The 25,957-nt window shown below is 71.9% G+C and overlaps 3 protein-coding genes across 4 annotated transcripts in view; 1 reads left to right on the top strand and 2 right to left on the bottom strand.

Annotated features, from left to right (window-relative positions):
- PSRC1 (proline and serine rich coiled-coil 1) overlaps positions 1-990 on the top strand; it is a 21,002-nt gene extending 20,012 nt beyond the window's left edge. Inside the window, exons 6-8 of one of the 2 annotated variants that reach the window (XM_083813016.1) lie at positions 105-209; positions 281-307; positions 436-674. In XM_083813016.1, coding sequence (XP_083669142.1) covers positions 105-209; positions 281-307; positions 436-542 — 239 coding nt within the window. In that variant the 3' untranslated portion in view covers positions 543-674. Of the gene's footprint in view, positions 1-104; positions 308-435 lie in introns of both variants that reach the window. The other variant, XM_083813013.1, reaches the window with a different exon arrangement.
- CELSR2 (cadherin EGF LAG seven-pass G-type receptor 2) overlaps positions 1-25,523 on the bottom strand; it is a gene marked incomplete at both ends in the record, with an annotated part of 41,431 nt that extends 15,908 nt beyond the window's left edge. The window contains 4 exon segments of the mRNA XM_083813017.1: positions 17,967-18,082; positions 18,582-18,804; positions 19,579-20,223; positions 22,097-25,523. Of these exon segments, the coding sequence (XP_083669143.1) occupies positions 17,967-18,082; positions 18,582-18,804; positions 19,579-20,223; positions 22,097-25,523 (4,411 nt within the window).
- LOC310887249 (cadherin EGF LAG seven-pass G-type receptor 2-like) lies at positions 1,104-17,315 on the bottom strand (the record flags this gene model as incomplete). Its single annotated transcript, XM_083812989.1, is given in 32 exon segments — positions 1,104-1,243; positions 2,118-2,361; positions 2,445-2,615; positions 2,710-2,859; positions 2,957-3,048; positions 3,133-3,196; positions 3,199-3,253; positions 3,329-3,451; positions 3,915-4,041; positions 4,606-4,682; positions 4,772-4,945; positions 5,595-5,780; positions 6,428-6,628; positions 7,175-7,301; positions 7,777-7,944; positions 8,249-8,519; positions 8,806-8,949; positions 9,610-9,793; positions 10,363-10,572; positions 10,666-10,760; positions 11,092-11,193; positions 11,269-11,452; positions 11,538-11,658; positions 12,509-12,650; positions 13,182-13,228; positions 13,765-13,825; positions 13,957-14,194; positions 15,014-15,180; positions 15,271-15,396; positions 15,913-16,076; positions 16,160-16,317; positions 17,205-17,315. Coding segments are annotated over 32 exon segments (4,506 nt in total). The 3' UTR covers positions 1,104-1,221.
- Positions 25,524-25,957: the final 434 nt, after the last annotated feature.

Genomic DNA, 25,957 nt, shown 5'->3' with positions numbered 1-25,957 from the left:
GGGACAGGGAGCAGGGACCCCCAGCCCCCCCGGACACCAGCACACCCAAAGGGGCTGAGGGCTCAGTGGGGTCCCCCCCCCCCCAACCCTGCCCTCTCTCCCAGGCCAGCCAAAGGCGAGGGGTGGCGGTGCTGCCGCCCCCCCGACCCGTGCACCCCGCGCCAGGGCCACCACCGCTGCCGTCCCTGTCCCCAGCAGCCGCCCCCCCCGCCCAGCGCCATCCCCAAGCCCCCCGGCCGGGCTGGGACGTTGGGGACGGCGCCGGGCGGGAGGGGACCCCCGCGGGCCAGCGTGGTGGCACCGAGAGGTAAGGCTGGGTGCGGCCCCCCCCAGGGACACGGGGACCCCCCAGGGACACGGGGACGGCCCCTCTGGGCCCCCGATGGTGCGGGGCCGCCCCGTGCCTCAGTTTCCCCATGCCTGCTCTCCCCCCAGGTGCAGGGGCGGCCCCCGGGGGGGCTGGCTCAGGGTGCAGAGCAGCCCCCCCCGGCAGCCGCCTGCGCCCACCCCGGAAGACGACGGCCAGCAGCACCCCGCGGTGACGGGGTTGGGGCGCCCGGGGAAACCGAGGCACGGGGCAGGGGGGCGGCAGTGCCCCCCCCCAAAAGGAGGAGGCAGAGGCTCAGGTTGGATTTTGCTTTAATTACAAAAGGTCGCACCAGCAGTAGGAAACCCCCCCGGCCCCCCCCACCCCACGCACCCAGGGGTCCCTCACCCCCCCCAGCGTCCAGCACCCGGTGCCACCCCCGCCCTGGTGGCACCGCCTGAGCCTCGTCCCTGGGGGGGCGGGGTGGCAAGACACCTGCCCCCCCCCCGCCAACCTGCCTCCCTGTGCCCCAGCACAGCCGAGGAGGGGGTGACTGCACCCCCCCCGGCCATGTGCCCCCCCCACCCCCCTCCTGGGGGGGGTTGGCACGGTGAGGGGCCCCCGTATATCCTTTTTTTTTTGTATTTTTCATGTATTTTTTAAATAAAACCCTCCATCGGGCATCAGTGCCGTGGACAATTCCTGGGGGTGCCCCATGGCACCGGGGGGGGGCACCCCATGCCGGCGGAGCTGCCCCATGGCCCCCCGAGGTGTATGGAGGGGGCAAACCCCTGCCGGGCGTGGGGCAGGGTCCAAAGTGCAATGGGGGGGGGTGCGACTCTGTGCCCCCCCCCCCTCCCAGTGCCACCCCCCCCGGTGTCCCTGGAGCAGGGGTGGTGCCTGCCGGGTCCCCGTTAGATGGAGGTCTCGTCGCTCCTGCCGGGGGGGTGGGCACGAGGGGGGGGGGGATAAAAACGAGACAGACAGATGCATGATCACGGGGGGGCCGGGAGCGGGGGTGCCCGCCGCGCCCGCAGCACCCGGCGCTCGCCCCGACAGACAAGGGATGGGAGAGGGTGGCGGGGGGGTGGGGGGTGCAGGAGCACCCCCTCTCCCCCCCCTCCAGCCCCCACATGGTTAATGGAGAAAATTAAAAACAGAAATCTGGGCGGGTGGGGGGGGGGAGGAGAGAAGAGCAGGGTTAGTGCGAGCCCCCCCCCCAGCTGCCACCTGCGGGGACAGAGCCGGCACCAAGACTGGGGCCAGTGCAGGTGCCCCCCCTCCATGGACACCCAGAAGGCCCCTGAGCACCCAAGGGACACCGCAGCACCCGCTGAGCACCCTCACACCCAGTGGGCACCCAGTGCGCACCCAGGGGGTACCCGGCACCCGCTGGGCACCCTCACACCCGCCGTGCACCCTTACACCGGGTGAGCACCCACTGGGCACCCAACTGGCACCTGTGGGGCCCAGGGGGAGCCCTGGCACCCAATGGCCACTCCTGCACCCGGTGGGCACCCAATGGCCACCCTTGCACCCACTGGGCACCCAACAGGCCCCATGGCACTTCACTGGCACCCGATGGGCACCCCTGCACCCCGCCGGCCCTCCTGCACCTAACGGGCACCCAGTGGCCACCCTTGCACCTGAGCGGCACCCAAGGGGAACCCTGGCACTCTCCTGGCACCCAGTGGCCACCCTTGCACCCAACGAGCACCCAACGGGCGCCCACCGGGGACCACGGCACCACGCTGGCACCCGGTGGGCACCCCTGCACCCGAGGGGCCCCCCGCGTGCGCCTGGCACTCACTCGGAGCCGGAGGAGTCCTCGTCCACGGTGCCCGCCCGGATGCTCATGGCGATGGGCGCCGCGCCGCTGAGCTGCTCCTGCAGGCTCTGGCGGGGCCGGGGCGCCCCGGGGCCCCCCCCGCGGCTGCCCTCGCTGCCCGAGGAGGCGGCGGTGCCGGCGGGGGGCGGCGGGGGGGGCGCGGGCTGTGCGGGGCGCGGGGTGCTGCGCTCGCTGATGGGGGGCAAGCTCTTCTTCTTCAGGATGCCTGCGGGGACGCGGCCGTTACCGGCAGTGCCGCCCCGGGCACGCCCCCCGCCCCCGGCACCCATGGGTGCTGCCGCCCCGTACCTTTGTGGGGGTGAGGCAGCGGCAGCAGCGGGGGGGGTCTGGGGGGCGCCTTGCCCCCCGCCGCTGGCTCCACCCGCAGCGTCTCCGAGCCCCCGTGCCCGTCGCTCTCGCTGGCCGTCGTCACGAACTCCCCAGGCCAGTACGGCCGCGCCGGGGCCACCGGGCTGTCACCTGCGGGTGGGGACGGGGGCGCTGAGCCGGGGTGCACCCCCCCGCCCCCCCCCGGGCCCCGTTAACCCCCCCGGGCCCCCGTTGTGGGATTTACCCGTGGGTGCGGGCGGCTGCTCGGGGCGCAGCAGCGCGTCCCAGCTGGCACCGGCGGCCTCGTCCTCGCTGTCGGAGGAGTGCGTGGAGCCGAAGGAGCCGCTGGGGTCATCCTCCAGCGACAGGTCGCTGTCGGAATCGGTGTCGTGCTCTGTGAGTTGGGGGGGGGGGGGAACGCACGGAAATCAAGGGGTGCCCCCACCCCGCGCTCCCCGCGGGCCGAGGACGGACGAGCTCGGCGCACCGACCGTGCTGCTGCTGCTCCGCGGCGTCCAGGAGGACCCCGCCCGGCTCGGCCAGCGCCGGCTGCACGCGGCCGCCGCTCAGCCCCACGTCCTCCCTGCAAGACAGCGGTGACGGGGGCGTCCCGATGTATGTGTGTGTCCCCCCCTTCCCCGGCACGACCCCCCCCCCCACCCCGTACCTGCGCACGAAGGGGATGTAGCTGTGCTGGCTCTTGGCCGCGCTGTGCAGGGAGCCCGTGGAGTCCCGAAGGGCGCCTGGTAGAGCCGGCCGGCCACGTAGGTGGTGTCGCAGCTGTACGCCTGCGCGGGGACGGGGACGTCGTGGCTGTGGTGGCACCCCCCCGCCCCTTGTGTGCCCCCCCCCCCCATACTCACGGTGGTCAGGGTGGACTTGGTGGCCAGCGCGGGGTCGGGGCCGCGGGCACGGGCGCAGCTGGAGCGCAGGCTCTGCCGCACCTCCCTGCTCAGCACCACGCAGAAGAGGAAGATGAGGGGGCCCTGGGGCGGAGAGGGGGGGGGTTGTGGGTGGGGGGCATGGAGGGAGCCCCCACTGGCACACCTGGGGGCCATCGGCAACCGGATGGGCAAGGGGCCCCCTTCAGGTGCCCCCCATTGGCATCCAATCAGGGGAGGGTCCTCCCGTACCCACTGGGTGCCCCCCACTGATACTTCAGGTGGGTGAGGTACAACTGGTGACGACTGGGTGCCCCCCATTGGCACCCCAAGGCAGGTGAGCGTCTCCCCATACCCATTCGGTGCCCCCCATTGGCACCCCAAAGCAGGTGAAGGCCCCCCTACACCGGGAGCTCCCCCTCCCCTCACCCACCCCTGTGCCCCCATGGGTGCCCCCGGCAGCTGCAGGGGGACAGGAGCCGGAGCGGGGTGGTGCCGAGATCTCGGGGTGCAGCGGGCGGCGCTGGGCGTGGGGTGGGGGCACGGGGGGGGGGGGGGGCTGGGGTACCTGGAGGCAGTTGGAGATGGCGAAGAGGTAGTGGAAGAGGATGGCGTCGCTGTTGACGGCGAGCAGGGCCAGCAGCCAGGCCAGGCTGGGCAGCACCAGCACCACCAGCGCCGTCTGCAGCCCGGAGCTGGGGGGGGGGGGGGGGGGCCACATCAGCACCCCCCCGTGCCATGGGGCAGGCACCCGCGTGGGGCAGGGACCCCCCGGGACCCCCCTGCTGCGGGGACACTGTGTGGGGCTGCCCACGGGCACCCTGTGCTGCTGCCACCTGTGGGCAGCCCCTGTCCTTCGTGTGCCCCAGCACCCATGGGTGCTCTGTGCTCTCCGTGTCCGTGCCACCCGTGGGTGCTCCCTGTCCTTCATGTCCTTTGGGTATCTATGAACACCTTCCTGTGCCCCTGCCACCCATGGGTGCCCCCAATGCCTTTCTGTGCTCCCGCAGCCCATGGGTGCCCCGTCATTCATGTCCTCCCAGCACCTCTGAGTGCTCCCTGCCCTTCACGTCCTGCCACCCATGGGTGCCCCACTCCTTCCTGGCACCCATGCCACCCTGTGCCCTCTGCGCGCCCCCGGCACCAACTGGGCGCTATCCTTTCTGTGTCCCTACCACCCACGGGTGCTCCCTGCCCTCCCCACACCCCCGGCACCCACGGGTGCCCATCGCCCCGTGCCCCCACCCCCGGCGACTCACCCCGTGCCCTTCTTCTCGAAGCCCTGGGGGGCGGCGCAGGAGGCCCTGGCCGCCAGCACGAGGAAGAAGACGCCGACCTGCGGGGCAGGGGGCGAGCGGGGGGGGTGAGGTGAGCGGGGGGGGGGGGTCCTACAGGTCCCCAGGGTCCCCCGGGTCCCCTACGCACCGCCACGGCGCAGGCGCTGGGCCCCGCCAGGCTCCAGACCAGGCTGTCGTGGATGGAGAGCCAGCAGAAGTCGGGGTTGCCGTAGCCCTCGGGGTCCAGCCCCACCGCCAGCCCTGCGCAGCCACGTGTCGGGGCGGGGCCTCGCAGGGGGCGGGGCCTCGCAGGGGGCGGGGCCTCGCAGGGGGCGGGGCCTCCGCGGGAGGGGTGGAGTGGGGGAAAGGGCAAGGGATGGGAAGGTGGCTGTGCTCTTGGGGGCGGGGCTAAGGTGCACGGGGGCGGGGCTAATGAGCGCGGGGGCGGGGCTCATTCACTTGGGGCGGGGCCACGAGATGGGGGCGGGGCCACGCTGCAGGGTGCCGGTGCTCTCGGGGCTGGGATGCGTTGGAAGGGGCGGGGCCATGCACTAAGGGGCGGGGTTAAAGCCCTGTGGGCGGGGCCGAGGTCCTTGTGGGTGGGGCGGGGTCTTTGAGATGGAAGGCGCTGGGGGCGGGGCCATGCTGGGGGAGGCGGGCTATGCGCTTGGGGGTGGGGCTAAGGCCCTGGGGGAGGAGCTACGCTCTTAGGGGCGTGGCCAAGAAGCCGGGGGTGGGGCTATGCTCGTTGGGGGTGGGGCTTGGCCAGGCATCACCACGGAACCAGGGACCACAATCAGCTGATTGGGGCAGGTGGGCAAGGGGGCGGGGCTATGCACGGGGGCGGGGTCAGGCACGGGGGGCGGGGCCAGGCACGGGGGGCGGGGCCAGGCACGGGGGGCGGGGCCAGGCACGGGGGGCGGGGTCAGGCACGGGGGGCGGGGCCAGGCACGGGGAGCGGGGCCAGGCACGGGGGGCGGGGCCCTCATGAAGGCGGGCAGCCCCCAGCCCAGCACGTGGTAGAAGCGCATGGGCCCGCGGTCGACGTGCCGCGGCTCGCTGCGGCGCCGGTAGAGGTGCAGCGCCTCCAGCAGCGCCCAGCCCACGGCGCTCAGGTGCAGGAACTGCAGCAGGATGGCCACCACCGTGCACGCCAGCTGCGCCGCGCCCACACCGTCACCGACGGCGCCGCGCGGAGCCGCTCCCCCGGGGGGGGGGAGGCCCTCCCGGAGCCCCGCCCACCGCAGCCACACCCCCACAAGCCACGCCCCCGGAGCCGCACCCACCAGGGAGCCCCGCCCACTGGGACAGCCCCACCCCCCGGGGAACCGCCCACCGCGGTTCTAGGCCCGGTTAGCCCTGCCCCTGGTTGGCCCCGCCCACCAGCTAGCCACGCCCCTTCGTTGACCACACCCCTTGGTTAGCCCCACCCCATAGCCCCGCCCCATGGTTAGCCCTGCCCCTCCCGTAATCCCTCCCCTAGCACCCCAGGCCCGTGGCCCCGCCCCCGAGGGAGCCCCGCCCCTGACGGAGCCCCACCCCCTTTAGCTCCGCCCCTCACCATTCCATTCCCCATCAGTGCCACCTGCAGCCCCGCCCCCATCTCCCCGCCCACTGCTTAGTCCCGCCCCCATCCCTCCCCCACAGGCCAGGCCCGCGTGGCCCCACCCCTTGTAGCCCCGCCCCCTTGTAGCCCCGCCCCCTTGTAGCCCCGTCCCCTTGTAGCCCCGCCCCCTTGTAGCCCCGCCCCCCCGGTAGCCCCGCCCCCTTGTAGCCCCGCCCCCTTGTAGCCCCGCCCCCGCACCGGCAGGTCGGCCTGGTTGATGCCCAGCAGGAAGACGAGCTGTGCCAGCAGCAGGGCGGTGGCGCCGTGCCGCCGGATGCTGTGGCGGTTGGAGCGCAGCCCCCGCAGGGCGCCCAGCACCAGCACGGCCAGCAGCAGCCCCGCCAGCGCCACCCCCAGCGAGGCGTAGGTCAGCGCCGCCAGCGGCAGGATCTCCCCGTTCTGCCACGCCGGGGGGGGGGGGGGGGGGGGGGGGGGGGGTTGTTGGGGGGTCAGGACACGCCCCCCGAGCCACACCCACGCCGAGCCACGCCCCCACCCCTCGGGAGCTCCGCCCCCTAGCCCCGCCCATATGGGGAGCCCCGCCCACCTCTGGACCCCACCCCTATGGGGAGCCCCAACCTTTTTTGGGCCCCGCCCCCTATATGAACCCACGCCCACTTCTGGACCCCACCCCATAGGTGGAGTCCCACCCACCTCTGGGCCCCGCCCCCTATACGAAGCCCCGCCCAGTTCTGACCACGCCCCCTGCATACAGCCCCACCCACCCCTGGGCCACGCCCCCTCTGTGACACCCCGCCCGCTTCTGGGCCTCGCCCCCTACACGAAGCCCCGCCCACCTCTGGGCCCCACCCCACGGGGAGCCCCGCCCACACCCCAGCCCCGCCTTCCGATCCTCACTCACACCCCACGGCCCCCAGGCGCGTGGCCCCGCCCACCCCGCCTGGCCCCTCCCCCTCGCACGAGACCCGCCCCCCCGCCCCGCACCTCTCGCCGGGAGATGTCCATGAGCACGGCGAAGCTCGTCATGTGGTTGCACTGGCAGCTGACGTGGCTCTGGTTCCGGAACACGACCTCGCAGCCCCGCGCCGACCAGCCGCCCGCGCCGCCCGCCCTGCGCGCCCAGCACCGTGGGGCCCGGCACGGGGGTGGGGACGCCCCGTGCTGGGGACACCGCCGGGGACACCCCGTGCTGGGGACACCCCGTGCTGGGGACGCCCCGTGCTGGGGACGCCCCGGGCTGGGGACACCCCGGGCTGGGGACACACTGGGCTGGGGATGCCCCCCTCGCCATGCCCCTGCCACCCACTCATGTCCCCAGGCTCAGGGCGGCCACCCCGCAGCTCCGTCCCCACGCCACCCACCCGCACCACTGGCACCAGGGCTGCCACCCCCAAGCCCTGTCCCCGTGCCACCCACGGGTGGCCAGGCTGCACAGCACAGCCCCAGCCCCTCGCCACCCTCCCGTCACCCCACGGACAGTGCCGTCCCCTCCCCGCGGTGCCCACCCCGTGTCCCCATCCTGGCCCCGTGGCCCCCCTGCCCCCCCCCGGGGGTGCCAGGCCGTCCCCTCCCCGTCCCCGGCTCACAGCAGCGAGTGGTTCCAGAAGACGCAGATGGGCTTGGAGCGCTCCTGGGTCTCCAGCAGGCGGAACTGCAGCGTGATCGGCTTCTCCAGCGCCCGCGGCGCCCGCCCTGCCGCCGCGTGCACGCTGATGCTCACCACCGGCGTGTTGATGATGGGCCGCTTGGGCACCCTGGGGCACAGCGGGGTCAGGGCCGCGGGTACCCACCCCACAACCCCACGTGTCCTTCCAGCAGCCACGGGCGCCCCTGTCCAGCCCCTCCCTGGGGACACTTGGGCACCCCGTGTGTGTCCCCTGGGGGCTGCCCCGTGTTGCAGCACCCCCCAGCTCCCTCCCCTGCCCTAGCACCCTATGGACACCCTGTGCACCGATGCTTGGGTACCCCACAGCACCCCCCCCACCCCCTGTGCTCCCCATGTCCCAGATCCCCCCCCCAATGCCCTTGGTGGCCCCTATGTCCCCACGGCCGTGGCACCTGAGGCTGCGCTTGTCGGTGTCGTACTGCTCGGGCAGGAGCCCGGCCAGGGTGCGGTAGATGATGACGCTGGCGATGGCCTGGCCCTCGCTCAGCTCCGGGTGCCGCTTGTGCCGGGTCACCAAGGTCACCTCCTCCTCCTCCTCCTCCTCCTCCTCCTCCTCCTCTGCAGCCTCTTCATCCTCCTCCTCCTCCTCCTCCTCCTCCTCCTTGTCCTCCTCCTCCTGCCCTCCCGGGCTCGGCAGTGGCTTCCCGTGCCCCGTGGGGTGGTCTGGGGTGGGTGGGCAGGGGATGGTGGGAGCCTGGCGCCCTGGCAGCCCTATACTGAAGACCCTCAGCCCTGCCAGTCCCTTGGCCACAGCGGGGTCCCCAACCCTGCCAGCCCCATATCACGGCCCCCCAACCCTGCCAGCCCCATGGCCACACCGGGGTCCCCAACCCTCCCATCCCCACGGATGTGCAGGGGTCCCCCGTGGCCCTACCCGCCCAATGGCTGTGGGGTGCCCCCCCCAACCTGTGCCACCCCCCCCCCATTCCCAACACCCCCCATGACTCACGCCTGCCCTCGGGGGGCCGGAAGACGCTCTCGGGCAGGATGACGGTGGTCTCCAGGTCGGGGGGCTTCTCCCCCCGCAGCGCCTCGTAGCGTGGCAGCCGGGCGCCCGCGAAGCTGCCCTTGTCCAGCCGCACCACCGACACCACTGCGGCACCGGGCGTCACCGCCAGCCCCGCACCGGCACCCGCAGCCCCTGGCACCCAGCGCCCACGTGGGCAGAACCCCGCTATGTTACGTGTCCCCTGGGCACGTGTGGGGCCGCGTCCCCAGCAGGTAAAGGCACACGTACGGCCTTGGGCATGTGTGGCAGCATCACTGGTGCATGCGCACACACACACACACACAAAGTGCCCACGGTCCTGGGAGCACACACGTGTCCCCTGGGCACACGCAGTGGGGACACATGATGCTCACGTCCCCAGGTGTGCACGCATCTATGCCCCTAGCGATGCAGCTGTCCCCAGGCACACACAAGCCCCCTGGGCACACGTAACGGGAACACAATGCTCGTGTCCACAGGTGTGCGCACGGCCATGTCCCGGGGCACACGCGTGTCCCTGGGTGCACACGTCCCCATCCTTGGGCACACCGGGGTTCACAGCCCCAGGGCACACACATGCCCATGTCCCCAGACACGCACACAGACCCACGTCCCCAGGGGCACAAGTGTCCCCGGACCCACAGCCCTGGGCACATGCGTGCCCATGTCCCCAGGTGTGCATGTGTCCCTGGACACCCCCTCCCCCCCAGCACCCCCACACCCATGGGCACACACCCGTCCCCGTCCCCATCCCCGTGCCCTCACCGATGTTGGGGGTGACGATGGTGAAGGGGCTGAGGTAGGTCTGGCGCATGTTCTGCGCCAGGGCGCTGGCGTAGTCCTCGAAGTGCTTCAGCAGCCAGGCCGTGCCGCCCTCCGTCTGCTGGATCAGCTCCCAGTGCCGCTTGTTGCTGGCGTCCAGCAGGGCGCTGCCCACCCGCAGCAGGTTCTGGGGGACGGGCAGGGCTGGGACAGCGCCTCGTGGTGCCCCTGGCCGCGGTGCCCGTCACCCTGGCGTCTGGGCGTGGGTTTTCCCTCCCCCTCTGCTTTGCTGCGCTGCAAGGCTCTGCGGTGGGGGGGAGGCCCGGCACTGCCGGGCTTGCTGTGCCCCCCATCCCGAGTTAGGGGGGGTGCCCATCACCCCGGCACCTCGCTTTACCCTGGGGGGCACCAAGTCCACCGCGTGCAGAGCTCAGCTCCTCCCTGGGATCGGGGCGCCGCGGGGGCACCCAGCGCTGACGGCTGGTCCCCAGCACACTCGAGCCCTGCACCCCCCCACCCTGTGTTCCAAAGGGAGCCCATCACCCTGGCCTCTGGGCCCCAGCCCCGCTCCTTGTCCCCTGGGGAGCAGGGTGAGGAGGAGGTGCCCTGGCTCTGCCGGCTGGTCCCAGTGCATCTGCCACCCGGCTGGTCGCACCACGCGCCCCTCTCCAACGAGGGGACCCACGTGTGTGCCCTGTCCCCCTCGTCCCAGCCCACCACCCCAGGGCCGGGGGCGCGGCGGGGTCCCCCCCGTACCTCGGTGAAGTGGACGTCCTGCGTGGCGGCCAGCCGGAAGCCGCGCTGGGCGCTCTCGTGCTGCAGCAGGCGGGCGGCCAGCCGGTACGCCAGGCGCACGTCGCTGCCGAAGTAGGCGGCCGTGTGGCGCGTGGCGTTGTGCAGCTGCAGGGCCACCCGCTGCGACTGCGCCGTGTCCAGCACCGACTCGTTGCGCACCAGCCGCTCCGCCTGCCGGCATCACCGTCCTCAGCCCCCGCCGCCACCCCCTCGCCCCGCTCCCTGTCCCCCCACCCTCTCCCAGCCCCGGCCGGGGACGCTTACGAAGCCCTTGAGGGCGGCGAAGGCCAGCGAGGTGCAGTTGAAGAGGTTGGGGGGCAGCCAGCCCTTGTGCTCGTCGCAGTGACGCACGGCCGTGCCTGTGGGGGATGTGGTCAGCAGGGACACGACGGGGACACCGGCACGTCCCCATGTCCCCTGTACCCATGGGGACCTTTGGGCACAGGTTGGCATCAGGGCATGGGATGGCAGCGGGCAGCTCTGTCCCCATGTTCCCCCCCACTCCCATGGAGCACTCTGGGCACGGGGCGGCACTGGGCAGCCCTGTCCCTGTGTTCCCTTATGCCCACGGAGCCCTCGGGGCACAGGGCGGTGACAGGCAGCCCTGTCCCTGTGCCTCCCGCATCACCAACGTGGCCCTTGGGACATGGGGTGGCACTGGGCAGACCTGTCCCCGTCTCCCCCCCTTACCGATGGAGCCCTTGGGGCACGGGGCAGCAGCGGGCAGCCCGAAGCGCGTCCGTGGCCACCAAATGCTGGCCTCGATGGCACGGGGACAGCTGTCGTAGTTGACTGCAAAAGCCAAAGGGGCCGGGTGTCAGGGCCGGGTGCCGCTGGGGACGGTGGCACCCGGGTGCCAGCACCCACCTTCGCAGCCGCTCGCCGTCACCTCGGCGAAGGGGTTGTCGCAGCGGTCACAGTGGCGCCCGATGACGCCGGCCTTGCAGGGACACTGCCCGCTGGTGGCGTCGCAGAGGCGGGACAGGGAGCCGGTGGGGTAGCAGTCACAGAGCAGGCAGGCGTCGCTGCCCGCCGGCCGGTAGTGGTTCTCCTGGGGACGGGGAGGCACACGGGGGCTCGGTGGGGCCGCAGCAGGCAGGGGGCCGTAGGGCCAGACGGGGGGCGCGGGCGCTCACCTTGCAGCGGCACTCGCCCGTCGTCTTGTTGCAGTCGGGGTCGAAGCCCTTGGCGACGTCGCAGCTGCAGGGGCCGCAGGTGGGGTGGCCCCACCACCCCCGTGGGCACGGCTGGTCCACCCTACGTGGGCGGCACGGCACAGCATGGCACAGCACAGCACGGCACAGCACGGCACGGCATCGCACAGCACGGCACGGCATGGCACAGCACGGCACGGCATGGCACGGCATGGCACAGCACGGCACAGCACGGCACGGCACGGCATGGCACAGCACAGCACGGCACGGCACGGCATGGCACAGCACGGCATGGCATGACACAGCACGGCACGGCACAGCACGGCATGGCACAGCATGGCACAGCACGGCATGGCACGGCATGGCACAGCACAGCACGGCACGGCACAGCATGGCACAGCACGGCATGGCACAGCACGGCATGGCACAGCACGGCATGGCACAGCGGCACGGCATGGCACACGTATTGTGCATTGCCACTGGGCTCCTTGCACAGCCACCGTGCCCTCCTCACACCCACCCTGCCACCTGTGTGGCCACCTTACCCTTTGAATGTCCCCCAAGAGCCACTGTGGCCCTACACAGGACATGGTAGGGACATGATGGCCACCGTGGCTCTTGCATGGCCTTTGTGCTCCTGCTGTGCCCACTGCGCCCTTACGCTGCAGCTTGCCCCTCTCATGCCCACTCTGTCACGTGCATGGCCACCACGGTCCTTGCATGGCCACCATCCCGCCACTTGCCCAGCCACCATGTCCCTTGCATGGCCACTGTGCCCCTCCTGTCCCCACCCTGCCACTTGCACGGCCACCATGCGTCTTTGCAAGGCCACCGTGCCCTTCATGTCCCCAGCACATCCTTGCACACCCACCCCTACTCAGCAAGAGGGATGGGGCACGCGCGAGTGTGACGGGCACCCGAATGGGTGTGCCCTGTCCCTCCCCGCCACTCACTTGTGCTCGCAGTATGGCCCGAAGTAGCCCTGGGGACACTCGCAGACGTAGCCGTGGGTGGCACCGGCTCTGCGCACGCAGGCACCCCGGTGCTCGCAGGGGTCGAGGGCGCAGGCGCTGATGCAGCTGTCACCGAAGTAGCCTGCGGCGCCGGGCACGAGGACGGGCACAGTTGGGGACACGCGCAGGGCAGCCAAGGCAGAGTCCCCAGCTGGTGTCCCCTGAGTACGGGGGACACGTGGTGTCCCCAGAGTCCCCTGTCCCTTGGTTAGGGATGGGTAAGAGTGGCTGTGAGGGGGTAGCGGTGCCCTGGGTGGCAGTGCATGGGGACACTTACAGGAATACGGCAGAGCTCAGGGAGGGTGACAGTGACCATGGGGACAGTGACACGGGTGGCAGTGACCAGGGAAGGTGGCGGTGCCTTGAGGTCTGTGCCTTGGAGGTGGCAGTGCCAAAGGCAGACATGACAGCGGGTGGCAGTGCCCGGGGGACAGTGACAGGGGGTGGCAGCACTTTGGGGACTGTGCTTGGGGGTGGCCACACCACGGACGGCAGTGCCCAGAGGGTGGCTGTGCTTGGGGAGGTGACAGCACTGCGGGTGGCAGTGCCGGGGATGGCAGCGCCTGGGGAGGTGACAGTGCTGGGAGGGGACGGTGGCCTCGGGGGGTCTCACCCGGGTGGCAGCTGCAGGAGAAGCTGTCCCAGTCGTCACTGCAGTAGCTGTGGGGGGGGCACGGCCCCGAGTCGCAGGGGTCGGGCAGGGCGCAGCCCCCCTCCACGTTCACCCGCGCCGCCGGTGCCACCGCCAGTGCCACCGCGCTGGCCGCCGTCTCGCCCACGCGCACGCCCTGCGGCACCACCCGTCACCGCCGTGCCCGGGCACCCCCCGGCCCCCCAGCCCCAGTCCCTGTGCCCAGTGCCCCAGGTTATGTCCGAATGTCCCCACGGCCCCGCAGCCTGTGTCCCTGTCCCCATGCCCATAAGTCCCATGCCCCCACTCCTTAAGCCCACAGGCACCGTGTCCCCGTTCCCACGTCCCCGTGACCAACACCATGCTCCGTGCCCACAGCCCCACATCCCCGCACCCATCCCCGTGTCCCACAGCACCGTGCCCATGTCCCCCTGCCCTGCGCCATGTCCCCATGCCCTGAGCCACGTCCCCATGCCCTGCACCACGTCCCCAAGCCCCCGCCCCCCTCCCACCTGCCAACATCCCTGTGCCCCTATGACCAACGCACCCCCACGTCCCCACGTACCTGCAGGCAGCCGCGGAAGCCCTGCTCCACCTGGCCGCTGTCCCCCGCCAGCCCCCCCACGCTCAGCGTCCGCAGCCGCAGCCCCTGCAGCCCCCCGGCCACGTCGGCCACCGCCTGCGGGCACAGGGGCACTGAGCGCTTCCAGCCCCGGGGCACTGGGGGGGGGTCCCGGCCCCAGGACACTGCGGGTACCGGGGGGGTCCCCGTCCCACGCCCTGCTCCAGCGCCCCCGCGTCCCCATCACCTGGTGGCGGCCGTAGTCCAGGGCGAGGAGGAGGAGGGTGGCCGGGGGGGCGCGGCCGGGTGCCCCCCGCAGCTCCAGCTGGAGGTGGTGCCAGGCGCCGTCGTTGACCCTGGCGTGGGGCAGCCGCAGCCAGGCCAGGCGGGACCCCCCCTGCCACACGCCCGCCTCCGCCTGCCCCTCGCTCAGCTGCGGGCAGAGGCGTCAGTGCCCCCCCGGTTCCCCCGGCACTGCCCCCCATGGAAACCTTCCCCCCCCCCCCATGGTTCCCAGCTTCCCCTTGGCACCCCTCCTTGATAGGTGATGGCCCCCCAGGGCGATGCCCCCTGCACAAATCCCCCCCAGGTAATCCCCCCTCCAGGGCAATCCCCCTAGGGGGAGCCCCCCGCTCCCAAGGGCAATCCCCCCCTAAGGACAATGGCCCCCAGCATCGTCCCCCCCCAAGGGCAGTAACTCCCCCAGGACAATGTCCCCCCAGCACTGACCCCCCAGCAGTGCCCCCCCCAAGGGCAACACCCCCGGGCATTGTCCCCCTGGACAACAGACCCCACAGCAACCCCCCTGCCAAGGGCAGTAGCTCCTGACCCTAAGGATAACCTTAACCCTGCACAGTACCCCCCCACCCCGTACTGCCCCCAGAGCAATATGACCCAGGGCAATCCCTCCCCCATGCACGTGCCCACCCCCCATTCCCACAGCCCCCCCCAGAGCAACAGCCCCATGCCCACAGACCCCAGGGCAGCACCCCCTATGCCTATAGACCCCAGGGCGACACCTCCCATGCCCGTAATCCCCGCACCCATAGACCCCGTGCCCATAGCCCCCCACCCCAGGGGGGTACCCCTGTACCCATAACCCCCGTACCAATAATCCCCATGCCCCTAACTCCCCGTGCCCATATCCCCTGTGCCCATACCGCCCGTGCCCATACCCCCGTGCCCATAGACACCATGCCCATATCCCGTACCCATACCCCCCCCGTGCCCCCCCCCCTTGCCCCGGGCGCACCTGCAGGGTGAGGGTGGCCATGGGCCCGGCGGAGGCGCGCAGCAGCAACCCGCGGGGCTGCCGCGTGCGGAACATCAGCCCCAGGTGCCAGGGCAGCGTCAGGGGCAGCGCCAGCCCGCTCCAGGCCACCAGGCTGCTGCCCAGGAACCGCTGGGGGCTCGCCATCTCTGCGGGGGCACAGAGCGACGTGGGCGCCCACCGCACCCCCCGCCCCCAGCCCCACCATGCCCCCCCCCCCGGCCCCAGCCCCCCGTTACCTTCCTGGCACGTCTTGCCCCCGAAGCCCAGCGGGCACTGGCAGCTGAAGCTGTCCCACTCGTGCACGCAGGTGCCCCCGTTGTGGCACGTGCCGGCGTCACACACCGTCTTCTTGGCGGGGCAGCCTGCGGGAGGGCGGGGGGGGGAAACGGGGTGGTGCGGGGCTGGTGTCCCCCGAGTGGCGGGCGATCCCGGCACTGTGCCCCCCCATCCAGCCCTACAGACTGCAGTCCCCTGACCCACCGTCCCTGGGCACCCCAAGTGCCCCGTGGCACGGTGATCCCTGGCCACCCCCTGCCCCACGGCCCCCTGCCCACAGCTTGGCACGGTGCCCCCGCCTGGGCCCCCATCCAGACCCAGAGCCAGGCACCCCCCTAACCCCACATGCCCCAGCCCCACATCCCCATGGGGCCTGGGGCCGCAGAGCCCCCTGAGCGCTGCCCAGCCCCATGTGCCCCGATCCCCCCTGCCTCAGCACCCCCCGTGCCCCCTATCCCCACATCCCCGTGCCCAGGGCGCACGGCCCCCTCCAGCCCCCTGCTCCTGCCACCCCCAGCCCCACGTCCCCACGCCGAGGGGGCACGGGGAGCTCCGGGCATTTCCCCAGCCGAGGCCCCCCCCAGCCCGGGCAGCCCCCCCACCTGGCACGGTGCCGTTGTTGGCGATGAAGGCGGCCAGGTCGACCGGGCGCTCGTCGATGTGCAGGTGCCGCATGCAGCCCACGAAGTGGCGGCTGCGGATGGGGAAGCTCTCGGGCAGGGTGGGCACGCCGCCCAGCAGCAGCGGCCCCGTCAGATCCAGCGACCTGCAGCACCAGCGTCACCCGCGGGGGCCCGGGGGGGCGCCCCCAACTCGCGCCTTCACCCCCCCCCCGACCCCCGGCCTTACTTCTTGGAGCCGGACTGGGTGCCCTGCGCCGCGCACGAGTAGTTGCCCAGCATGGGGCCGAACTTGAGGGCCATGCCTGTGTCACAGTCGTCCACCGCCACCACGGCCACCTTCTGCTCCGAGGGGCCCTGGGGCAGCCCTGACTTCCCCAGCACGGGCTGGGGGCACGGGATGAGCCGTGGTGCCAGTGCTGCCCCCTCCCCGCTGGCCTTCATCCCCCCATCATCCTCCCAGCTGGGCCCCAGCCCTTCTTCCCTCCATCCCCGAACCCACATCCCTGCCCCCCTCCGTCCTCTTCCTCCATCCCCAAAAGAACATCTTTACTTCCCTCCGTCCTCTTCCTCTGTCCCCAGACCCACATCCCTACTCCCCTCCATCCTCTTCCTCCACCCCAAACCCACACCCCTACTCCCCTCCATCCTCTTCCTCTGTCCCCAGACCCACACCCCTACTCCCTTCCGTCCTCTTCCTCCACCCCAAACCCACATCCCCGCTCCCCTCCGTCCTCTTCCTCCACCCCAAACCCACATCCCCGCTCCCCTCCGTCCTCTTCCTCCACCCCAAACCCACATCCCCGCTCTCCTCCATCCTCTTCCTCCATCCCCAATCCCCCACTCCCCTTCACCCTTTCCCTCATCCACCCAAGCCCCCACCCCTGCTCCCCTCCATCCTCCTTCCTCCCCTCCCAAACCCCACAACCCTCCCACTCTCCTCCATCCTCTTCCTCCATCCTCAGCCCCCCGCCCCACTCCATCCCCCCTTTACCCACCCCCAAACTCCCTCTGCTCTCCTCCATCCCGCTCTTCATCCACACAAATCCCCACCCCAATCCCCTCCGTCCTCTTCCTCATCCCCAAGCCCACATCCCCGCACCCCTCCATCCTCTTCCTCCACCTCCAACCCCCTGCTCCCCTCCCTGCCCCCCGTCAGCCCCCACCTTCCCGTCCCTCTGTCCATCCCCCCAAGCCACCCCATGCAGCCCCATCCCCCTGTCCCCCCCAGTCCCCCCAGCCGTGGCAGCCTGGCGGCCCCCCCGCGCCCCCACCTTGTTGTAGTAGTGCAGCTGCACCCGGTGCCACTGCCCATCGCTGACACCGCCCGGCACGAACGGGGACACCGTGGTCGTCGTCTCACCTGCGGGCACCGCGCGGCACATCGGGCTGTGGGCACGGCCCGGGGGCAGCGAGGGGGCACAGGGAGGGGTCAGGGGGTGACAGCGGGGGGGGGGGGACGGTGCCAGGGGGCAGCGCCAGGGATGGGACGCACGGGATGCAAGGTGCAATGCATGGGATGCAGTGCAAGGGGTGTGGATGCAGTGCCAGGGATGTGGGCGCATGCGATTCAGATGCAGCACCAGGGATGCAACGCAAAGGACGCAGTGCCAGGGACGTGGCTGAAATGTATGGGATGCGGTGCCACGGCTGCAGTGCCATGCAGTGCCAGGGATGCAGCGCAAAGGATTCACTGCCAGAGATGCGGTGCCAGGCAGTGCCATGGATGCAATGCTTGGGATGCAGTGCCAGGGATGCGAGGCACGGGACGTGGATGAAATGTACGGGATGCAGCGCTGGGGATCCGGTGCCAGGTAGTGCCAGGGATGCAACGACGGAGATGTGATGCACGGGATGGGGATGTGGCGCCAGGAATGCAAAGCATGGGATGCGGTGCCAGGGGTGTGGACACGGTGCCAGGGATGCGGACACGGTGCCAGGGACGCGGTGCCGGTGCCATGGTGCCAGGCAGAGCCCGGCTGCGGTGCCAGGAGGAAATGCCGCGGATGCCGTGCTGGGGAGCGGCGGGGCCGTACCTGCCGAGAAGGTGAGCTGGATCTGCTCGCGGACGATCTCCAGCGCCACGAAGTCGTGCTTCTCGTTGAAGCGCCCGTTGTAGAGCAGCAGCGCGTCCCGCTCCTTGGTGGCGAACCTGGGCCCGGGGACAGGGGCTGCGTCCTGTCCCCAGAGCGCTCCGGGCCCTGCCCCATCGCCCCACGTCTCCCCGGCGTGCCCCACGGCCCGGCTGCCCACCGGGATGCGCTGCCGCCCCCTGCCCCGCTGCCCCCACCCCATGCCGTCTGGGAGCCCCCACCCCTGCCCCGTGGCCCCAGGCCATGTCCACGGGGCCTCCACCGTCCCCAGTGGGGCGCCCACCACCCCATGCCCCACTGCCCAACCTCACGTCCATGGGTCACTCCCCCCCCCCATGCCCCATTACCCCCCCTCCATGCCTCCTGGGCACCCCACTGCCCCCTGCCCCATTTTTCCTCCCCATATCCCCTGCCCCACTGCCCCCAGTGACACCCACGGGGCGCCCACCACCCCACACCCCACTGCCCCCACCCTGTGCCCACGGGGCGCCCACCTCCCTGCCTCACAGCCCCATGCCCGTGCCCCCCCATGGGACCCCCCCCCTCCCCGGGGCTCACGTCAGGGCGAGGGTGAAGTGGAAGCGCTGGCGGAGGCCGCGGAAGGTGACGAAGGAGCGGGGGGGGAAGCTGCGGGTGCTCATGGCGCAGAAGGGCTTCTCGTAGTGCCCGGGGGGGCACTCGCAGCGGAAGCCCCCCACCAGCAGGTTGACGCAGGTGCCCCCGTTGCGGCAGACCCCCGGCACGCAGCGGCCGCGGCGGGCGCTCAGCTCGCAGTGCTCCCCTGCGCGAGGGCACCCTGGCACCGGCCCCCCCGGCACCGGGGTCGTGTCCCCCCCCCCCCCCAAGCCCTGGGGGTCCCACCTGGAGGGTGTCCCCAGGGTGTCCCCAGGGTGTCCCCAGGGTGTCCTCTGAGTGTCCCCCCCAGACGTCTCCCTCTGCCCTGACATCCTGCAGGGACCGCACTGGGATGGAGGGACAGAGGGGACAGGGAGGAGGGGACAAGGAGAGGACGACGGGAGGGGGGCGGTGCGCAGAGGGACCCGGAGGGCAGGGGGGGCTCAGGGGGTAGGGGGAGAGGGGCTGGGGGCTGGGGGGAGGGAGGGGGGAGGCAGAGGTGCACAAAAGGAGGAAGGCAACAGTGGGAGACAAAGGGGAGGATGGGGATGGAGGATGGACGGGGAATGGACGGACGGACGGACAGACGGAGAACGTGGAGGGATGGGGAATGGATGGACAGAGGGACGGACGGACGGATGGAGGACAGAGGGACAGAGGCTGGAGGCTGGACAAGGGAGGGCTGACGGGGATGGATGCTGCAAGGGCTGGAGGGGCGCACCGCGAGGGGACGGCCACGGCGCGCGGAGGAGCGGCAGGGGCGCAGGGCCGGGTGCGGAGGGCTGAGGAGGGAGGCCGGGGCCGGGTGGCGGTGGGGCAGCAGCAGGAGGGACGGAGGCCGGAGGGCTGGCGGGGAGCAGGGCGAGGAGGGCCCGGGGGGGGAAACCAAGGTGGGGACGGGCACTGCGAGGAAGCCCGGGGGACGGCGCCGAGCTCTCACCGGTGAAGTCCTCGTGGCACTCGCAGGTGTAGCCGCCCTCGCGGCTCCGGCAGCGCCCGTTGCTGCCGCAGGGGCTGGAGAAGCAGAGGTCCACCTCGGTCTCGCAGTAGTCGCCGGTGAAGCCGGGCGGGCAGCGGCAGCGCAGGCCGGTGACGGGGTGGATGGGGCGGAAGAGGACGGTGTCGGAGGCCAGGAAGGGCGCCGAGCTGTCGAACTTGAGGACGGAGACGCAGCGCATGTAGTTCTCGCAGGGCTCACGCAGGCAGATGTTGTCGTCGAAGGGCAGCACGCGCTGCGCCGAGATGGCGGCCAGCAGCGAGCGGTTCAGGTACAGCCGCTCCTGCAGCTCCTCCGAGGAGAAGAAGCGGGCGCCGCGCGCCGAGGCCGGCAGCCGCACCGAGAGGCTGACGTTGAGGATGCGGGCGGCCCCCACGTCCGTGTCCGTCTGGATGTTGAAGAGCACGACGCGGTGGCGGGGGGCCGCCAGCACTGCCGCCACCCCCTCCAGGAAGAGGCTGAGCAGGGGCGAGAGGAAGCGCTCCTGGGACATGTCGGCCAGCCGCAGCGTGATGCTGTTGCTCAGCATCTCGTCCGTGATCACCGTCACCCGCAGCGTGCACTGCGCCGTGGCGCTGTGGACCCCATCTGCGGGCAGGACAACGGCCGCGGTCACCGCGGTGGCAGCCGGGGGGGGATGGCCGTGGGGCGACCGCCCAACCGGTGGTGTTCGCCACGGGGGCACCCGATGGGGATGGTCGCGGGGTGACCACCCACCTCCCTGTGGTAGCCACGGTGGCACCCAACGGGGATGGCCGTGGGGCAACCACCTGGCTTGTGGTGGTCGCTGCGGTGGCACCCAGTGGGGATGGCCACGGGGCGACCACCCAGCTCCTCATGGTCACTGTGGTGGCACCCCCTGGGCACGGTCACGGCGTGACCAGCCACCTCCTTTTCCCCTCCACGGCGGCACCCGATGGGGACGGCCACGGGGCACCAACCCAACGGGTCCCACCCTGGGGTCGGTGCCTGCAGTGCCTCCTCCTCCGCCTCCTCCTCCTCGCTGGGGTGGCGGAGGGACAGACGGACAGACGGAGGATGGGCAGAGCGCCGGCAGCAGACAGACGGACGGATGGAGGCAGCCCGGGGACAGCCCGGGGACGTGGGGACTGCGGGTGGCACCGGACAGGGGGACGTGGGCTCAGGGAACGGTGACAGGCGGTGGCCCATGGAAGTGGCCGGTGGCCGGGGGGGGGGAGCGTTGCCATGGCGGTGGCAGCGGGGGCCCAGCTATGGCCGGACCCTTTGTTCCCCAGCCCCTGTGCGGGGGGGACATGGGGGGGCTCCCAGCGACCCCCTCCCCACCCCTTTGTGCAGCGGGAGCAGGAGCAGCAGACGGGTGGCTGGGGGACGCGGGGCTGGGGACGGGGGACATCGCGGCACCGGGCAGTGTGCTATGGGGGGGCTGGGGCTGCCCCCCCCATCCCGCTGGGGCTGGGGAGAGAACTGGGAGGGGGAGCTCTGTAACCAAGCTGTCCCCCCCATGAGTGAGGGCCCCCACGTGCCCTCAGAAGGGGTTAAGTGGGAAACTGAGGCAGGGAAGGGCTGGGGGGGAGAGGATTTGGGGAGGGGGAGCCAAGCGCCCCCACCCTGTTCCCTGCCCCCAGATTCCCCATGGCCGAGCACTGAGAACCCCCTGTAACCCCCCCCCGTGCCTCAGTTTCCCCCAGCACAGTGGGACATGGCGGCTGTGCCCCCCCCCCCCCCCCGTGTGCCCCCCACTGCGCTGGGTGAGCCCAGACCCCCAAAGCTCCCTGGTCACAGCCCCATCAGGGTCCCTGTCCCCTGCTGTCACTCCCACACAAGACAGAGGCCCTGGGGGGGGGAAGTGCAGGCCCAGGACCACCCCCCCCCCGACATGGAGCCACTGGGGCGGGAGGGGCCTGGCCCCATGAGGTGTCTGTGACTCAGTTTCCCTCCCTGTCCCCAGGGGGGTCCCCAGGCTCCTGTGTGTGCCACACAGGAGCCACTCCCCTCCCCCCCTCCAAGTTGCCCCCCCACCCCCCTGCAGCACCCTCCCATTCCACCCCGGGCCCCAGACATTGGGTGCTGCCCCCCCCCAACCCACACTGAGGTGCCAGGACCCCCCCAAACACATGCACTGGGTCCCAGGGCCCCCAAACCCATGCAACAGGGTTGTGGACTGCCCCCCCCCCCAAAAATCCACGCTCCGCAGTATTGGGCCCCTCCCAGGCCCCCCAGGACTGAGGCTGGTGGTGGGGAGGGCAAAGGGGGTGCTGGGGACCCCAACTGCCTCCTGCCAGGACCTGTGGGCTGAGGGGGGGACAGACAAAAGGTCCCCAGGATGTCCCCAGATCTGGAGGGGGCTCCCCAAAACCTCCCTGCACGGGGCAGGAGGCAGCGGGGAGCACCTCCGGGGGTTTCCCCAGCCCTAAACTCTGGCAGAACCCCCCCAGACCACCCTCCCCTCTCCCCAGGTTTCCCCCCAGGGGGGTCTTACCCGAGACGGAGACCCTCATGACGGCCTCCAGCGGGCGGTTGTTGTCCAGGGCCGGGCTGAGGCGCAGGTCCCCGGTGCGGGGGTCCAGCAGCACCAGGTTGAGCTCGTTGCCCTGCTCGAAGGCGTAGGTCAGGCTGTCGGAGACGTCGGGGTCGCGGGCCGGGATGCGGCCGATGATGCCGCCGGGGAAGCTGCCCGAGCGGTTGGTGATGTAGTTGTTGAAGACGATCTCGAAGTTCCTCAGCTGGGGGCTGTTGTCGTTGGTGTCCCGCAGGTGCACGTGGACGGTGGCGCGGCTCACCAGCGGGGCCGAGGTGGCCTGCACCACGATGACGTACTCCGCCTTGGCCTCGTAGTCCAGGTCGGCCAGGGCGGTGAGCTCGCCGGAGAAGATGTCCAGCTGGAAGACCTCGGGGATGTTGCCCTCCACGATCTGGTACATGATCTGGGCGTTGGTGCCCTCGTCAGGGTCGGTGGCCGTGATGCGGGCCACCACCAGCCCGATGGGGCTGTTCTCCTCCACGAAGATGTCGAACTCATCCCGCTCGAAGACGGGCGGGTTGTCGTTGACATCCAGCACCGTCACCTGGATCTCCACCGGCGTCCGCCTGGCTGGCACGCCCTTGTCGACAGCGTACGCCCGCAGGGCGTAGAGCGGCACGTTCTCCCGGTCCAGGCGGCGCAAGGTGCGGACGATGCCTGAGGTGGACTCGATGATGAAGTCGCCGTCGCCGTCATCACCGCCCTGGAAGGTGTAGAAGACCCTGCCGTTGAGGCCCGAGTCGCGGTCAGTGGCCGAGACCTGGAGGACGCTGGTGAAGGCTGGCACGTCCTCGTAGATGGAGCCCTGGTAGGAGTCGCGGAGGAACTGGGGCGCGTTGTCGTTGACATCGCTCACCAGGATCTCCAGGTAGGTGGTGTCGGACTTCTGCGGGATGCCGTTGTCGCGGGCCGTGATGGCCAGGGTGTAGGACACCTGGTCCTCATAGTCCAGCTCCATCTGGGTGGTGACGGCCCCCGTGTCGGGGGCGATGCGGAACTGGGGGATGCTGTCCTCCATCAGGTAGGTGATGCGGGCGTTCTCGCCCGTGTCCTCGTCCGTGGCGCTGATGACCACCACCGTGGTGCCCACCGGCCGGTCCTCGTTGACGTTGACGGTGTAGTGGGAGCTCTGGAAGACGGGCCGGTGGGTGTTGGCGTCGGTGACGTTGACGACCACCTGGGCTGTGTCCTGGCGGGTGCCATCGGAGGCGGCGATGGTGAGCAGGTACTGCCGCTCCAGCTTGTAGTCCAGGGGCAGGGCGAGCGAGATGAGCCCGCCGCCGCTCTGGCTGGTGATGGAGAAGCGGTTGCGGGTGTTGCCGCTGGAGATCTGGTAGGTGATGACGCTGTTGGCGTCGCGGTCGACGGCGGAGACGGTGAGCACGCTGGTGCCCACCGCCGCGTCCTCGTTCAGGCGGGCACCGTACTCCCGCTGCGTGAACTCGGGGCTGTTGTCATTGACGTCCAGGATGGTGACGCTGACGCTGGCCGAGGATGCCATGGGCGGGCTGCCCTGGTCCTGCGCCTCCACCCCGAAGCTGTAGAAATCCACCACCTCCCGGTCCAGCTCAGAGGCCACCACGATCCACCCCGTGCTGTTGTTGATGGCAAAGGGGAAGCCGGCGCCTGTCTCAAGGAGGGTGTAGACCAGGCGGGCGTTGTCACCTGAGTCAGCATCGATGGCTTGCACGTGGATGACGGAGTAGCCCACGGGCACGTTCTCCAGCACGGTGGCCTGGAAGGGCGTGCTGACAAAGATGGGCGCGTTGTCGTTGACATCCAGCACCTGCACGGTGACCAAGCCGCTGATGTTGGAGAGGGGTGGGCGGCCGCCGTCCTGCGCGCGGATGCGCAGGGTGTACTCCTTGCTGGCCTCGTAGTCCAGCGGGCTGACCACGTCCAGCGCGCCCGTCTGCGCGTCGATGTAGAAGTGGCCGCGGGTGTTGCCGCTGACAATGCTGTAGTGCACCAGGGCGTTGCTGCCCTTGTCGCGGTCGGTGGCCGTCACCCGCAGCACGGCCGAGTTGGGCGCCACGTCCTCAGGTACCTGCGCGATGTAACGCTTCTCGCTGAACTGCGGCGCGTTGTCGTTGTCGTCCTCTACCACGATGCGCACGGTGGCCGTGGCGCTGCGGGGCCCCGGCTCCTGGCCCTGGTCCGTGGCCTCCACCAGCAGCTCGAACGCCTCCACGACCTCGCGGTCCACAGGGCCGCGTGTGCGGATGACGCCCGAGCGGGGATCGATCTCGAAGACCTCGTTGGCCCCGCCAGCGTTGAGGAGGCGGTAGAGGACATTGGCGTTGGGGCCGGCGTCGCCGTCGGTGGCCCGCACCGTCAGCACCTCGTAGCCCACCTCCAGGTTCTCCCGCACGCTCTCACGGTACTCGGGCTGCTCGAACGCTGGGTCGTGGTCATTGGCATCGCTCACCGTCACCGTCAGCGTGGCCATGGCACTGCGCCGCGGCACCCCGTGGTCCACCGCCGTCACCCGGAAGACGTGGGTGCTCTTGCTCTCGCGGTCCAGCGGGGCGGCCGTGGTGACGGCGCCGGTGACGGGGTCCATGGCGAAGAGGGCGTCGGAGCGGCTGTCGAAGAGCGCGGCCATGGCGTAGTGCAGCCGCCCCGCCTCGCCCGCGTCGGGGTCCACCGCCGTCAGCCGCGCCACCGCCGTCCCCGCCGGCCGGTTCTCCGCCACCGACGCCTGGTAGCTGGAGGGCTGGAACTGCGGCGCCGTGTTGGGGCTGCGGCGCCGGCGGGAGCGCCCCGTGCCCGCGGGGACCCGCGTGGTGCTGGCGGCCCCAGGGCTCGTGGCGGCCCCCGCGGTCGCGGTGGCCCCGGGACTCGCGGTGCCGCTGGTGCACGCGGTGCGCTCGGTGCTCCCGGCGCCTCCACGGCCTCCGGCACCCCCAGGGGTCCCGGTGCCGCTGCGCTCCCCGGTGCCGCGGGAAGCCCCAGCGCTGCCGGTGCTGGAAGCGCCGGCGCCTGCCGCAGGCCCAGAGCCGCCGCCGTCCCCGCCGCCGCCGCCGCCGCCGCCGGGCGCTCCGGGGCCGGGATGAGGCCAGGCGCCGCCGCTGTCCCCGGTGCCGCTGGAAGCGCCGGTGGCCGAGAGCGGCCGCGTTCCGCCGCTGTCCCCGGTGCCGCCGTGCGCCCCGGTGCGCGGGGTGGGCCCGGCCCCGCCGCTGTCCCCGGTGCCGCTGGAAGCGGCGGAGCCGCCGCGGCGCAGGGGCAGAGGCAGGAGCGCGCCCGGCGGCGCGGCGGGCGGGCAGGTGCCGGTGCCGGTGCCGGTGCCGGTTCCCGGGGGCGGGCGGCGGGGCTGCCCCGGCGCGGGCAGCAGCAGCAGCGCGAGCAGCAGGAGCGCGGCCCCGCGGGCGGGCGGAGCGCCCATGGCGCGGTGCGGCCGCTGCCGCCGGTGCCCGCTGCGCCCCGCGCCCCGCGCCGCCGCCGCGCCCGCCGCCCGCGCGCACCCGCCGGGGCGGGGCCGCGCTCGGCACGGGGCCGCGCCGCGCTTAAAGGAGCCGCCGCCACCCCCCCCGCCCCAAGACCCCCCCGCACCTCCCCGCACCCCGGCACCTGGCGCGCGGGCACGGCTGGAGGGGGGCGCACAGGCGGGGGGCGCGCACACGCCCGTGCAGACACGCGCACGCACGCCCACGCGTGCACACGCGCACATACGCGCACCCACGCGCACAGGCATGCACACACATGCACGCGCCCACGCACACGCGCGCCCACGCACGCACATGGCACGGGCACGGGGGGGGACACACGTGGACACACGTAGGACACGCGTGCCGTGCACGCGCGGCACAGGACACGCGC

Source organism: Anser anser (genome assembly GCF_964211835.1).
Source record: "Anser anser genome assembly, chromosome: 27".
NCBI lineage: Eukaryota > Metazoa > Chordata > Aves > Anseriformes > Anatidae > Anser > Anser anser.
This window is presented reverse-complemented; position numbering and strand designations above follow the sequence as displayed.